Genomic DNA, 14,856 nt, shown 5'->3' on the forward strand with positions numbered 1-14,856 from the left:
AAAAAATTAAGTCAATGAAGACACAGGAGATAATGGTACTGGAAAACCCAGGCTAATCATGTCTACAATAACAGAGCAAAACTTAGCTCTAGGTAACTAGTTAGATCTTAGTAGTCAGTCAGGGCTAAAGGGGAAATGTGATGATTCATACCTAATAAAATAAAGCAAACCAATAAATAAGGAAGGGGAAGTTGTTCTGTGTGTGTGTGTGTGTGTGTGTGTTTTAACTATCTAAAATTAAAATGGTATTTATCTAGTGGACATTTTTATGTGAAAGACATTGGATCACACAAGAGATGATGTCTTCCAATTAACACTCATAACTTCCTATTGGGTCAATTATTACATAGATTGTATTTTATTTCAATCTATTTAATTAGAATTTATGCAATGGATCTGTTTCATTCTCTACTATATGACAGTTTCCACCCTCAAGAAACAGACAATCTTCTCTTTAAAAAATCTGGTGTACTGTTATATAGTAAGGATCCACAAACTACCAAATCTGGTCTCCTGTTTGTTTTTGAAAAAAAGTTTGATCGGAAAACAGCCACACTCATTCATTTATGCATTGTCCACGGCAGAGTTGTGTAGATGCAACAGAAACCAAATGGCCCACAAAGCCAAAAGCATTTACTTTCTGGCTCTTTACAAAAAAAGCTTGCCAACTGCTGATATATAAAGTAAATTTTGATTAAAGTGATTATTGTTTAATTCATCTAAAAAATACCGTAAATTCCTGAAGTGCAAGAACTAAAACGTGAACTAAGGAATAGGAGAGAACAAAATTTGATGTAGTAAAAACTATATATATAGTTTTGATACAGTTTATTACATTTTTAAAAGAGTAATAGGACAGATAAAGGGTTTAATTAAACTGTAATTTTATACTTTAAAGTCTACACTATTCTCAGCACTTGTAAAAGAACATTATTACCAATATGATTAACATTTCTAAAAAGTTTATATAAACAATCATCTATCTCTGGCATTAAACTGACGAACTACAGAAAATTCATGAGGCCGTGACTCCTCAAAATCATTATTCTCTCTAAGGCTCTGACTAGGGGTCAAGGGATCTATCTGGAACCAGATATAAGAATTCCAAACATCTTTGCCATGCAGCTCAACACTGCCCTGGGCCAGCCCCAGCCTAACATACTTCCATGTTGCTAATGAGAGTGGATGGAAAACAGGTTCATATACAAAGAGAATCTCTTGACATCCAAAATAGAAATCATACTTTGTTTATAGTTTAAAAGTCTCAGAAAAAGTTTTAGGTTGTTGTTAGGAATCAGCTGATAACATATTATATAATCCCCATTTCATCTATTTCCAGCCATTAAATGCTAAAATGTACATTATTTTTTAAAAATTCAGCTGGCTCTGTGCCTGAGGGAAAGGGAGCTTTTCCGTTTTAAATGTCTTAAAACCGGGCCAGCCCGGTGGCGCACTGGAGAGTGCGCCGCTTGAGAGCGCAGTGGCGCTCCCACCGAGGGTTCGGATCCCATGTGGCGACCAGTTCCCGCTCACTGGCTGAGCGCGGCGTGGGCGCAACGCCGAGGGTTGCGATCCCGTTGCCGGTCCCCGGTATGGGCGCGACACCAAGGGTTGCGATCCCATACCGGTCAGTAAAAAAGACAAAAAGGAAAAAAAAATGTCTTAAAACCAACAAGAAGTCAATTACCATCAACCATAAATTACAGAGAGAAAAATTCCAAAGTTACCAAGTATGTTTAAAATAAAAGGAGAGAATAGACCTGTAGTTACTACAGGTGGGAAAGAGAGATGGAAAGGAAGATTAGGGAATAACTGGGTAAGGGACACAAAGAGTAATTACAAGTTGTAATGATGAACATGCTAGTAATATTGATTTGATCACCACATTCTGTACACAAAAACTTATGGTCAACTCCGTACCCCATAAATATGTATAATCAAAAATAAACATTCAAAAAAAAGTAAAAAACCAAATTTTAAAAAAAGGGAGGAGGCATTTCTTCTTAGGTTTCTTTTTTTATTGGTTATGAATATTCATGAGATACAAAGCTGATTGTCACCCCTCATGCCCATGATGTGAAGGTGAGATTCATACTGGCAGCATGCCCATTACCACAATTTGCATTTGTACCCCGAGTCCCCCAACCAATTATCCTGAACCTCCCTCACCCTACACTTCTCACCCCAACTCTACTTAGTATCCCAAGGTATGTTCTCTCCCTCTGCAAGTCCAGTGTACCACTGTGGACTTTCCTTCCTTCCTTCTTTCTCTCTTAGCTCTCACTTATGAGTGAGTAAATGCGGTATTTATCACTCTGTGCTTTGCTTATTTCACTCAACATAAGTTTCTCCAGGCTCATCCATGTTGTTGCAAATGGGAGAATTTCATTCTTTTCTATGGCAGAGTATTATTCTATGGTGAATATGTACCACAGTTTCTTTATCCAATCATCTATCAATGGACAATTAGTTTGGTTCCATATCTTGGTTACTGTGAACAGAGCTGTGATGAATATGGGAGTGCAGGTATCCCTTCGACATGATGATTTCCATCCCTCTGGGTACATACCCAGAAGTGGGATTGCTGGATTGTATGGAAGATCTATCAGTAGTTGCTTGAGAAACCTCCATACTGATTTCATAGTGGTTGTACTAATTTACAGTCCCACCAACACTGCAGGAGCATTCCCTTCTCTCCACACCTTCGCCAGCATTTGTTATTCATTGTCTTTTTGATTATAGCCAGTCTAACTGGGGTGAGGTGGTATCTCAATGTAGTTTTAATTTGCATTTCCCTGATGACTGGTCATGACTAGCATTTTCTCATGTACCTGTTGGCTATTTGTATGTCTCCATTTGAAAAATGCCTATTCAGCTCCCTTGCCCATTCTTTAATTGAATTATTTGGTATTTTTTACTGTGTAATTGCTTGAGTTCCATGTATATTATGGATATTAATCCCTTGTCAGATGCATAGTTAGCAAAATTTTTCTCCCACTCTGTAGGTTGTCGTTTCACTCTGTTGATTGTTTCCTTTGCTGTACAGAAGCTTTTTAGTTTGATATAGTCCTATTTGTTTATTTTTTTCTTTTGCTGCTTGTGCTTTCAGGCTCATGTTCATAAAGTGTGTGCCCAGACCTAGTTCCTGAAGTGTTTCGCCAATATTTTCCCTTAGTAGTTTTACAGTATCAGGTCTTATACTTAAGTCTTTTATCCATCTTGGGTTGATTTTAGTATACAATGAGAGGTGCATATCTAGTTTCATTCTTCTGCATATGGATATCCAATTTTCCCAGCACCAATTGTTGAAGAGGCAGTCTTTTCCTCAATGTAGATTTTTGTTGCCTTTGCCCAATATCAGATGACTGTAAGCCTGAAGGGTGATTTCTGTGTTCCCAATTCTGCTCCACTGCTCTGAGTGTCTAGTTTTATGCCAGTACCATGCTGTTTTGGTTACAATACCTTTGTAGTAAAATTATACTACTGAAGTCAGGTAATGTTATCCTTCCAGATTTTTTTTTCCCTTAGGATTGCTTTGGCTATTTGGGGTCTTTTGTTGTTCCATATGAAAGTTCAGATTATTTTTTCCATTTCTGTGAAGAATGTCACTGGTATTTTGGTGGGGATTGCATTGGATCTGTAGGTTGCTTTGGGTAGTATAGACATTTTCACAATGTTAATTCTTCCAATCCAAGAGCATGGAATATCTTTCCATCTTTCTGTGCCTTCAATTTCTTTCAGAAGTGTTTTATTGTTCTCATTGTAGAGATTTTTCACCTCCTTGGTTAAATTGATCCCTAGGCATTTTATTTTTTTCATGACAATTGTAAATGTGCTTTCTTTATTTCTCTTTCTGTTAGTTCATTATTTGAATATATAAATGCAACTGATTTGGGTGCATTTATTTTGTATCCTGCAATGTTACTGAAGTTATTAACCAGCTCTAGGAGTTTTTTGATAGAGTCTTTAGGTTTTTATGTACATAGTATCATGTCATTTGCAAATAGAGATAGTTTGACTTCATCTTTTCCAATCTGGATTCCCTCTATTTCTTTCTTTTGCCTGATTGCTCTGGCTAGTACATCCAATACTATGCTAAATAGAAGTAGTGAGAGTGGGCATCCTTGTCTTGTTTGTGTTCTTAAGGGAAAGGCCCTCAGTTTTTTCCCCATTCAGAATGATACTGGCGGTGGGCTTCTCATAAATGGCTTTTATTGTGTTGAGATACTTTCCTTCTATACATAATTCGTTGAGTCTTTATCATGAAGGGATGTTGAATTTTGTCAAATAACAAATATCAGAAATGAAAAGAGAGACATTACAACCAATACACAGAAATACAAAGAATCATTATAAACTATTATAAACAACTGTATGACAACAAATACGAAAATCTAGGAGATAGAGATAAGTTTCTAGACACATGCAAACAACACAGACTAACAAAGAAGAGATAGAAAACCTGAACAAACCAATAACAAGCAGTGAGATTGAAGAGGTAATCAGCAATCTTCCATCAAAAAAAGTCCAGGTCCAGACAGCTTTACAGCTGATTTCTACCAAACTTTTAAAGAGGAGTTAATACGATTTCTCCTCAAGCTATTCCAAAAAATTGAAAGAGAAGCTACTGTCCTAAACTCATTCTATGAAGCCAACGTAACTCTGATACCAAATCCAGATAAAGACACAACAAAATAAATAAATAAAATCACAGGCCAATCTCCTTGATGAACATAGATGCAAAAATCTTCAACAAAATATTAGCAATCAGAATACATCAACACATTAAAAAAATTATACACCATGATCAAGTGGGATTCATCCAGGGATGCAAGGATGGTTCAACCTATGAAAGTCAATAAATGTGATACATCACATCAACAAGCTCAAGGACAAAGACCATATGATTATCTCAATAGATGCTGAAAAAGCATTTGACAAAATTCAATATCCTTTCATTATAAAGACTCTTCTGAGGTTTCTATACTCTAGTCTCTAGTCAAATCATGACTGATCCTGCCAGGATATGACTGAAATATGAGTGTGAGTTAGGTATAGTAATTCCCTTACTCACTGAACAAATTCATCCATTCAATAAGTATCTGAGTGTTTCTAAATAATATAGTTTAAGGCATTGTTGGTGTCAAAAGAGGCAAAGTTGCTACTCTCATGGGTAGGCTATCCGTTAGTAAATAAAAGCAGAATAGAATAGCAGGTATTGCTAAGAGACACAAAAATCCAAGAAAGCAGGACAGGACAGAAGGATGGGGGCTACTCCTTATGATTGATAGTTGGAGAAAATCTCTCTGGAAAGGAAACATTTGAGCACAGACCTGAATGAATCAGGGATATAGGTCACTATAGTAGGGAGAGAGCATTCCAGGTGAAGGGCACAGGCACTGCAAAACTCCTGACACAGGAGCACACCTGGTGCTTTGGGACAGCAGTAAGAAGGCTGTGGTTGCAGTACTGAGAGAAAGGAAAGTGGCACAAGATATGATTGAAGAGACAACAAGGGCCCATTCATGGTTTGTGGACAGCCTGGTGAAACATAGTTAAGGTTCTGGATTTTATTCTATGTGTGATAGGCCACTGCTCAAGGTGTTTCGGCAAAGAAGTAATAACTGACCCTCATATAATCTGACTTATATTCTAAAAGGATTGCATTGCTTCTTTTGTGAACTGGCCAGTTCCTGTAATGAGGTATTTACCTAGGCTTCTTTTAATATTCATACCAATGTGTTTTATTTAGCAAATATTTGGCCTCCATAATATAATATAATGCTATAATTTCCCTCTAGTGGAAAAGCGGAAATACAACTCTGTTAGGATCCACTAACATACTCTCCTGAACAGTTTTCTTAGATCTTTATTGTGGTGCAGCCAGATGAAAATTACCTTAAAATGCTTTATGCTTCTGAATTATTTTACTCTCTTCGGAATTACAAAGAAAATGCATGTAATAGCAAAATTGGGAAAAAATATAATCCTGAATTTGTAAATAATTCTCTACATTTAATAAAATACATAGATGCAGGTAAAAATACTTTTCTGCTTTTTGTAGATGCTGTAAAGGGGGGAAAAAAAACTAAAGAATCCAGAAGTCAAGAAAATGCCACTATAATATATTTCTATTTTATCAACAATCAATAAAACATAACAGACATTGGCTGTGGTATTCTCTATGCCTTACCTCAAAAAGAACATAGGTAAAGTTATTGAGCATTTTAGAATTTGAAGGGAATTTGGGGTTCATTTTATGCCTCCCCACACTTTTTTTTGAAAAAAGGCAACAAAATTACTGACCATGAAATTGTGTGGACAGAGACAAGACAGGAACTTATAGCTATTAATTCATGTGTATTTTTCTAGTTTTAAAGGGGTATTTTTCAATGTTCTCAATATTAAAATATTCAAAACACTCGGTATTGAAATATTCAATATTTTCTTCTAATGGGATATTTCAATATTTCAACAGATATTTATTGGGTGCCCATTGTATTCTAGGTGAAGGGGATAAGATAGATAGGACACGGCCCTTGCCCCTTGATATTTCATGCTCTGATGGAGACAGACACACAGATACTGACAAATCAATGTGGCCAACAGTAGTAGAGGCATGTTTATTTATAACCCATTTCAACACACGCTTACTGAGCCAAGCAATAATTCTGCTTAGAGAAAAAAGAGTGGGCTTCAGAGAGGAAGCACCATTTGAACTGGTTCTTGGAGGATGGATAGAACTTGGTTAGAAGACAGAAATGAAAAGACCTCTGCGAAGAAGCAGCAGTTTGTATAGAACTTAGAGGTATAAGAGGGTACGCTTACAGGATACTGATATGGATGCAATGAAGGGCACATGCACAGGAAATGTAGTTCAGACTATAAAAGATGTAGCATGTCATAAAATAATAGGCTTTTGTTTCTCTAGGGAGACATGTGAAACATTATCTTAATTGTAGATGCTGTCGGTGCCCTATCCATGTACTCTCATCCTTACCACTTCAGTTGCAAGCCAGCCTGACTTCCAACTGCCAGCACCTGCATTTTCTTGCCTGAGTTTTCACTGGCCACTAAAGCTAATGTACCTGTCTACGGCACAGAAGTTCCAGAAAAGTAACAGTGTTGTCCCTCGATCAATAACCAACAGTCCTTACCAATGACTCCAGAATTTGGTGTATAAACAACCCAGCTCCCTAGTCCTTCAAGTGAGATAACTCTTAAGGTGTGTGTTCCACACCAGCTTCCAGAGTTTTTCAGGGAGATTAAGCTCCAGCTGTTCCAAGTGACAAATGGCTTGATAATGTACCCTTTACTGGATGCTGTCTCATCCCTATCTCATTTTCCAACCCCTTGCCATATCCCCTTTTTTACTTTTCAAATGAAGTACTTGCACTTGATTCCTTATCTCAGGGTCTGCTTCAGGGGAAACCAAAGTGGCAAGTGACAAGACCAGATTCGTACTTCAGAAATAGACCTCATGTGTTTGTGTGCAAGACAGACTACATGGGGAAGAGACAAGAGAAGAACAGGCCTCAAGGGGATCAGTCAGTGCCTGGTGCCTGTATGCAGAGATGACTCAGGTGCCATTGGTGACAAAGAAAGATAAAGGAATGTAAAGAAAAGGCTATAAAGGAAGAACTGCTAACTAGATTCTAGGAACGGGAAAGGAAGGAGTAATGTAGACATTTTAATTCAGATGTTACCATAGAAAAATAAAACAAAGTAGGGCAAGACCAAATTTGAGAACTGAGATATTCCACTTGAGAAACAATTGTGGCCTCAACTAAGGCAATAAAGGTGGTGTATGGAAAGAAGGTACAGACTTAGGAGATAGTTCAAAGGCAGAATTGAAAGGCCTTAGCAGCTAGGTTCCTAAATACAGAATTTACATAAAGGAAATTATAATTTGGAAAATAAAAACATTCATCCATGAAGGGTTAATATAAAGCTATTATATCAATTTCTTTTCTTCTCTTTCTAAAATTTAATCCATAGCTACTAAGAGTGATAGTAGTATGAAATTATTAGGCAGTGATACTGTAAATTGGTCTAGCCCTAACGATAATTTGACATTGGTACATGAGAAGAAACACAGAATCTAAAGATCTGTAAGAAGAAAAACTCCCTTTTAGCTTGAAATTTAAGCTGGACACTGATTTTCTGCCACAATCTAGACTCAAAATGGCTCCACCCCTCTCACTGTAACTTACAGGATGGTGGCAAGGGGTATAAAACACAAACTTCTAATCAGACACAGTTCAGAGATAAAAATCAGTTATAGGATCCCAGAAAAAGAAAATCACCATTCCACCTAAACAATCACTTACAGTAGGCTTTTTGCAGATATAACAGAAAGGAAGCACCCTTAATAATACAATAAATGGGGATTCTGTTATTTAAAATCTGAGTTATAAAAGATTGAGAATTCTTCGCAATTTGTATGAAAGGCTTTGGGAAAAAAGAAAACAATCATCCTAAGTCCCTGTGGGGCATGAAAATGATATGCAGACAGTTCAAATACAGACAACAAAGGAAAAGAATGCAGAAAGAGGCAATCCCTCTAATTTCTCCAAGTGCTTAGTGAGCAGAACTGGATGCCAGTTATCAGAATCACATCATTATCTCTCATTGTCAGTTACACACAAAGAAGTCCACTGTACTGGAAATGTGCACAGCTTTCATTGAGTGCTATGGTTCAATCATGCTGTACTGATCAGTCTGTGATCTTGATGACATCTCAGGTTGCTGACTTTCCTTCAGGTGCTGCTCCTGAGAGATGGAGTCACTGGAGTTACAGGATGGACTCCAACTGCAGTATGCAGTGGGCAGTTGAATTCAAAATCAAGGCTGATTCTGCTCTGTTTTTCCTATAGTGCTATGTACCCAAGTAAAGATGACTCATGAATCCTCCTTTAGGCTCTCAAGTCAGAGACATGCCCTGAATTTAAACCCTGGTTCTGCAACTTACTAAATGGATAATCCTGGGAAATCACTTAACCTTTCTGAGTCTGTTCCTTCATTAACAATATGGGAAAAATAAATTCCTAATTTTAAGATTGTTATGGACTTGCAGAGGGAGAGAACAGACCTAGAGTTGCTGGGGATGGCGGGGAGGATAGTTTGGGAGAGGTTTGGTGAGGGGCATGGGGAATAATTGCAATTTGTGGTGGTGAGCATGCTGCTAGTATTGATCTGATCATCACATCTTGGGCACAGGTGCTGACGGTCAGCTCTGTACCCCATGAATATGTCTAATCAGTAAAAAATAAAAATAAAAGATAAAAAAGATTGTTATATAAGAGATAGCATTTTTAAGTGTCTAGCACTGTGGCACATGGTCGGTGTTCATTAAATTATTATTATATATAACATTATTATTATATACAACATTTGATTCTGGAGTCTAAACTTCTAGGAGTGGGATAAGAGAGCTATGGAAAATGGGACAACGTTTTAGATGGGCTGCAATGATAGCAAGCTTTTGGCTCTTCCAGCAACTTTTCAAGCAGGTAAATAGCCCACCCTAAATGAAGGACCTCAGAAGAAATGAGAACATAAAATCTTTAAGATCTGCTTGGCTGTCTTTATGAGAATTAATCATCACTTTTCTATAAATCCTCTTAAGAATATATTATCAAACATCAAGATAGTATACTTGCATACTGTAGGTGCCTGACATATTTGTTAAATAAATGAATGAAACATAAATAAAAGGAAAAAAATCAGTTTGGTAAGTATTACTTTTTTGACTTGTTTTGTCCTAGGATTGTAGTCACATGAAACTTGCTGATTCATAAGTCCAAAAGTAAGAAATGGCTTTTTAAAAACTGAATTATGGTTAGTTAGTTGTTTACATGCCTGTTTCTCCCCACCAAATTATGAGCCACATGGCTTAGTCATCTTTCCATCATTCATTCAAAAAGTATTCATCGAATGCCTATGAGTAGCAGCCAAAGCGCATGGTACTGAATTAAGTACGTAGTCCTGGGTGGAGCTGTTTCCAAGTGGTAGTGGTGTGTCTCTTTTAATTTTATGTACTGCATGTTTCAGCAGTACAAAGAATATTTCTTTGTTGAGACAAATAACATTCTCTACGTGTGTGAATACCAAGATAGTGCTTGTCCTCACAAGGCTCGATATTATTTAAAGAAAACATTTTGAGGAAATAGAAGAAATGCAGACCATTTTCAAGTAGACCAACATATGTAAAAGGGGGACATGGTTCCAAATACATGTTTACAAAGAAATCATTAACTGAATTACAAGTGAGACAAGACAAGCACTCGAATAAGTATGTTTACTAATAAGCAAGCAAAATAAACAACCACAACTTTAGCTAGCATTGTTTCAACTAGACGGATTTTCCAATTTCGCTAATCCTACATTCGAATCAATAATAGATTATTATGTGTAATAAATAGTCTTTCCAGAAATCAGCTACAGGCAACTCTTTAATGGCTTTTACAAATGTGAGAGAGAAACCATTTCGTGACATGTTACAAATAACAAGTAAGTTTTACCTTGCTTATATGCAAAGTGAACACTACACTAATGGTTATTTCATAGCAAGCTTCCATATTCACAGCATCAAAAGAGAATAAGTAAAATTAAATCTCAGCACACGTACATTTTGAAAATGTAGCAGTATAATGTTCATTTTAGGTCTCAGTGGGTAGAACAATACTATATGAATTTTGCTGCAGGGATTCCTTTCATTATTTTATAATTTACTCATATTGGTAGTAGCTAGATCTAAATCTTTATTTTGGCCAAAGCTATTACCTTTTACTTACGTTCATTTACAATATATATTACACAACATGCACTTATTTTCACATTTTAATAAATTTTGCTATACTTGAAAAAATACACAGATTTTTTAAAGAAAAAAACTGGAAACTTCCAGTTATTATTCTAAGCATGTTTATAATAGATAGTATAAACAATGGATTTTTTATAGATTCTGCATATGTCATTATGCAGTAAGTTAAAGGTTACATGGAATAGTAAGTAGATATGCACAATAATGTATATTTATAATGAATGACTATAATATCCCTATACTATCCTAAATTGAGAAATGTCTCTGTACTCTAAAAATTATTCAAAACAAAATTCCAGTTTTAAAATGGCATATCACGGGGGCCGGCCCAGTGGCGCACTGCTACAGTGCGCCGCTTGGGAGCGCGGCGGCGCTCCCGCTGAGGGTTCGGATCCCACATACAGACCGGCCGCTCACTGGCTGAGCGAGGTGCGGGCGCAACACCGAGGGTTGCGATCCCATTGCTGGTCCCGGTCCAGTATGGGCGCAACACTGAGGGTTGCGATCCATTGCCGGTCATGAAAAAAGACAAAAAGGAAAAAAAAAAATGGCATATCACTTCAAAACAATCTATCAAGAAATTCTATTACAATTGATTACCTAATCATTATGTTAACAAGGCCGGCCCTGCAAAGACAAATTTATACCACAATTAAAATCTGTAAGTTATTTTATTCTAAGATAGCAAAAGATCCATGGTAAATCTATGAATCAAGAAATAAACTAGAGAATAGCGACAGAATCTTTAGAGGAATCTTTATGTTGAACTAAATCATTCACAATAGAGATTTTTAGTACACACAAGAGCAATAACATAATGACACTACGGTCACAACCTAAGACTTCAAAATATTTTCTGTAGTCATGCTTTGTACTCTATTAGAAAATATCTGTGGTGACACATTGGCCAGTTTTACAGATGTCTTAATACAATGTTTACATAACAGGCACCGAAGAAATAGTTGAATGAATGAGTGAGGGAGTCAGTAGTAAATGAATCACTGTTTAAGATTCAGCAGCCTCCCAGCCTGTCTGCCAGTAACTACTATGTGATCATGAGAAAGTCACTTTAACATCTGAATTAGTTAGACGTACTTCTGGATTCCTTAGCCCTTTTGGACCTTCATTTTTATGACCCCTACATTCTGACCAGTCTTCATGGGTATAAGAAGATAAACAAAAACAGCAGGGGGCAGCAAAACATTTCTGATTTTATATTTTTAGATCAAACTACCCTTTTGATCCTGAGGAATTTCATCTACTCCAATCTTTAAGCAGCTTTTAAAAATCCATCTAAAAGCCAAGATGGTTCTGTCAGTGTCTTCATTACTGACAGCCACAGGGGCTTATTTTACAGTTTTCAAATCAGATATGACTGACAGGATACACAGAAGGCACCACAAGAATATTCAGTTTGAGTTGAAAAGAACAATATACCCAAGGATATTCTTACAAATAAAAATTAAAAGTCACATCACATACTACATTGAGATTTTACTCTGCAAGCCCACTTTTATAAATAGCTCCTTGTCCTTTAGTTTACCTGGGTTGTTATTTTAATCCAAATTGTGTTTCATAGAGTGATGGTTGTCAAATTAATGAACATACAATTGATCCCATATAATTGCCTTGCCTGATGGTTCAAATTATATATCATGATTTTTCAGTATAACCATGTTTATTTCCAAAGAGATGCGTGCCTTTAAGGGCATACATCTTGCAATTTCTTTTTTCCAGTCTCATGTCAGATAAAAAAAAAAAAAATGTTGCTTTAAGATCACCAAGGGGGCAGTAAAAATAAGAAAAAAGCTATATGTAAAAATAAAATACTTTTGGTAAATACATCTGCTACAATTCCTAAGGTGATATAGTCCTGTCAAGAAGTATTATTTATTCATGTTTTACCTAGAAGTTTAGAAGTTGCCACTGTGCTCTGTGAAGTGCTTCGCACACTGAAAACTGATAAGATAATCCTAGGGACAATTTACCTTAAAATACAGAACATGCCTCCTCAAGTTTTATGTAATGTAACAAACACATACTGCTCCTACATGAGAAAGGAGGATGGTAGAAATGTTCATGAAACTTTAATACCGTTTTGAAAGTAATGAATACATTTACCTGCTGCAAAAAGCATGACAGCAACAGGTCTGTAGAAGCGCCTTCGAGATCCCACACAGATAGAAATCAATCCCACCAGGAATGCAATGAGAATGATGGCAGCGCCGCCCAAGAGTAAAGCCAGAGTAGCAATCTGCCAATCTGCAAAGAAAAAAGGAAAACATCACTTTCAAGCAGTAAGTCCTCAAAAAATCAACAGAACTATGCTCAGCAGCCTTCACCTTGCTGCAGCTCAACAGAGATGATTTTACCACATGCTAAGCGTCCTTTGGGGTTTGAAATGTTTTGCAACAAAAATTAATGTAAATGTCCTTACTTAGAAAAGTTTCCCGTGCTAAGCTCAACAGAGAGTTTTTATACCAGGGGTTTACCATGCATTTCTTTCAAGGACTCTACTAGGCATTCGTGTCAAATCGAGTGTCCCCTTTATGACCTATTTTCAATATTATTATGATAATGTCTTAAGGACAGAAAGTAGAAAAGTTGGTGAGTTTTTATATATATTTATACATCAAAGTAATCACCATCCAGATTAAGACACAGAACACCTTCATCACCCAGAAAGCTCCCTTGTACCCCTACCCAGTCAATAACAACCCTTCTACCCAGGCTACTGATGACTTCTGTCACCATGGATTAGTTTAATTTTGCCTGTCCTTAAACTTTATATAAATTGTATGAACTCTTGTGTCTGGCTTTTAAGTCTCTGATATTCATCCATGTGCATTCTGTTTTTATTATTGTTCCTTCTTGGAAAGTCTTCCTTTACCACATAAAAATCTCAAGTTTTTATTTGCCTTTCTCTTTCTCTCAGAAACAACCCCCCAGAAAATCAGCATCAGGAGAATTTGGTGTTGTTTTTCTCCTCCTTTTACTTCTTTATTTCATTCTAATCTAACTAGATTTACAACCACAAGGACGGTTTCTGAAATTTAGAATGGACTCTAAATGGCTGCCCGGCTCCTTTCTTCATTCATACACAGAAACGGTAAGCATATACTGACTGCTTACCCTATGCAGGCCTCTGTACACAGAGATTTCAAGAGTCTCACACACTTAGTGGAACAAACCTCACTGAAATGCAGTTGTTATTTCTTATAAAATAAAGAGGTAGAAATGAGATAACAGAAAACCGTCTCATCTTCCATTTGTAAGAAGGGCAGAACGTTCTCTCAGAAGAAGCAAAGTGAGTCTATGAAAGCACTATACGATACAGGTCAGGAAGCATAACATAAAATGGTACTGCGGAGAGCAGTATTCTTCAGTGGTGATTGTCTGAAAATCCTAGGCTGCCTCTTCTGGCCCTCAGTTTAATGTATATGCAGGAAATGCAAACAAATTCCTATCTATTGTTAAATTGCAATGTATTCTATCCAAAGTTGAGAACTCAGGATATTTTGATCCTTCCCTCTGAAATCATCCCTCCAAAAAGCTTCCAAACTGTACTGTTTGCTACCGTAGGATGAAAGAGGAGCAGAGGAACCTACAATACTCTAAGATTTTCTTCTTTTATTTATACATGCATATCCCTGCCTCAAGCATCTTGTTCCTTATCCTTTCCTCCTAAAAAATTATGGATGTTTCACTGGCACTCAACTAGAACTTGCACTGCAATCAGGAAACAAACAAGGGGAAAATAGAACAAATCCACACTTCTTAAAATATAAAAATGAATCACAAGAAAGTGGAGAGCATTTTTAATACCATTTATCTGTAACAAAGCCATATAACTTCAAACAAAAGTATATCCGGCTTTCAACTAGAAGTTAAAAGGATAACCATACTATGGCTTTTTTTTATTCCATAACAGCATGTAGCTTTGAATTCAAAAGCCAAAAGAATAATCCTTACATTTGGAAGTCTCTAAATTTCTTTGGAAAAGTTCATGTACAGAACAATTATATTTCACT

At 36.6% G+C, this 14,856-nt stretch overlaps 1 protein-coding gene across 2 annotated transcripts in view; it reads right to left on the minus strand.

Moving 5' to 3' along the window:
• Positions 1-14,856, minus strand: part of TMEM47 (transmembrane protein 47) — a 118,547-nt gene that overhangs the window by 90,060 nt on the left and 13,631 nt on the right. For both annotated transcript variants that reach the window (XM_008578046.1, XM_008578045.1), the window contains exon 2: positions 12,947-13,087. In XM_008578046.1, coding sequence (XP_008576268.1) covers positions 12,947-13,087 — 141 coding nt within the window. The remainder of the gene's footprint in view (positions 1-12,946; positions 13,088-14,856) is intronic.

This window comes from Galeopterus variegatus, unplaced genomic scaffold (assembly GCF_000696425.1).
Source record: "Galeopterus variegatus unplaced genomic scaffold, G_variegatus-3.0.2 Scaffold1622, whole genome shotgun sequence".
In the NCBI taxonomy this organism is placed as follows: domain Eukaryota; kingdom Metazoa; phylum Chordata; class Mammalia; order Dermoptera; family Cynocephalidae; genus Galeopterus; species Galeopterus variegatus.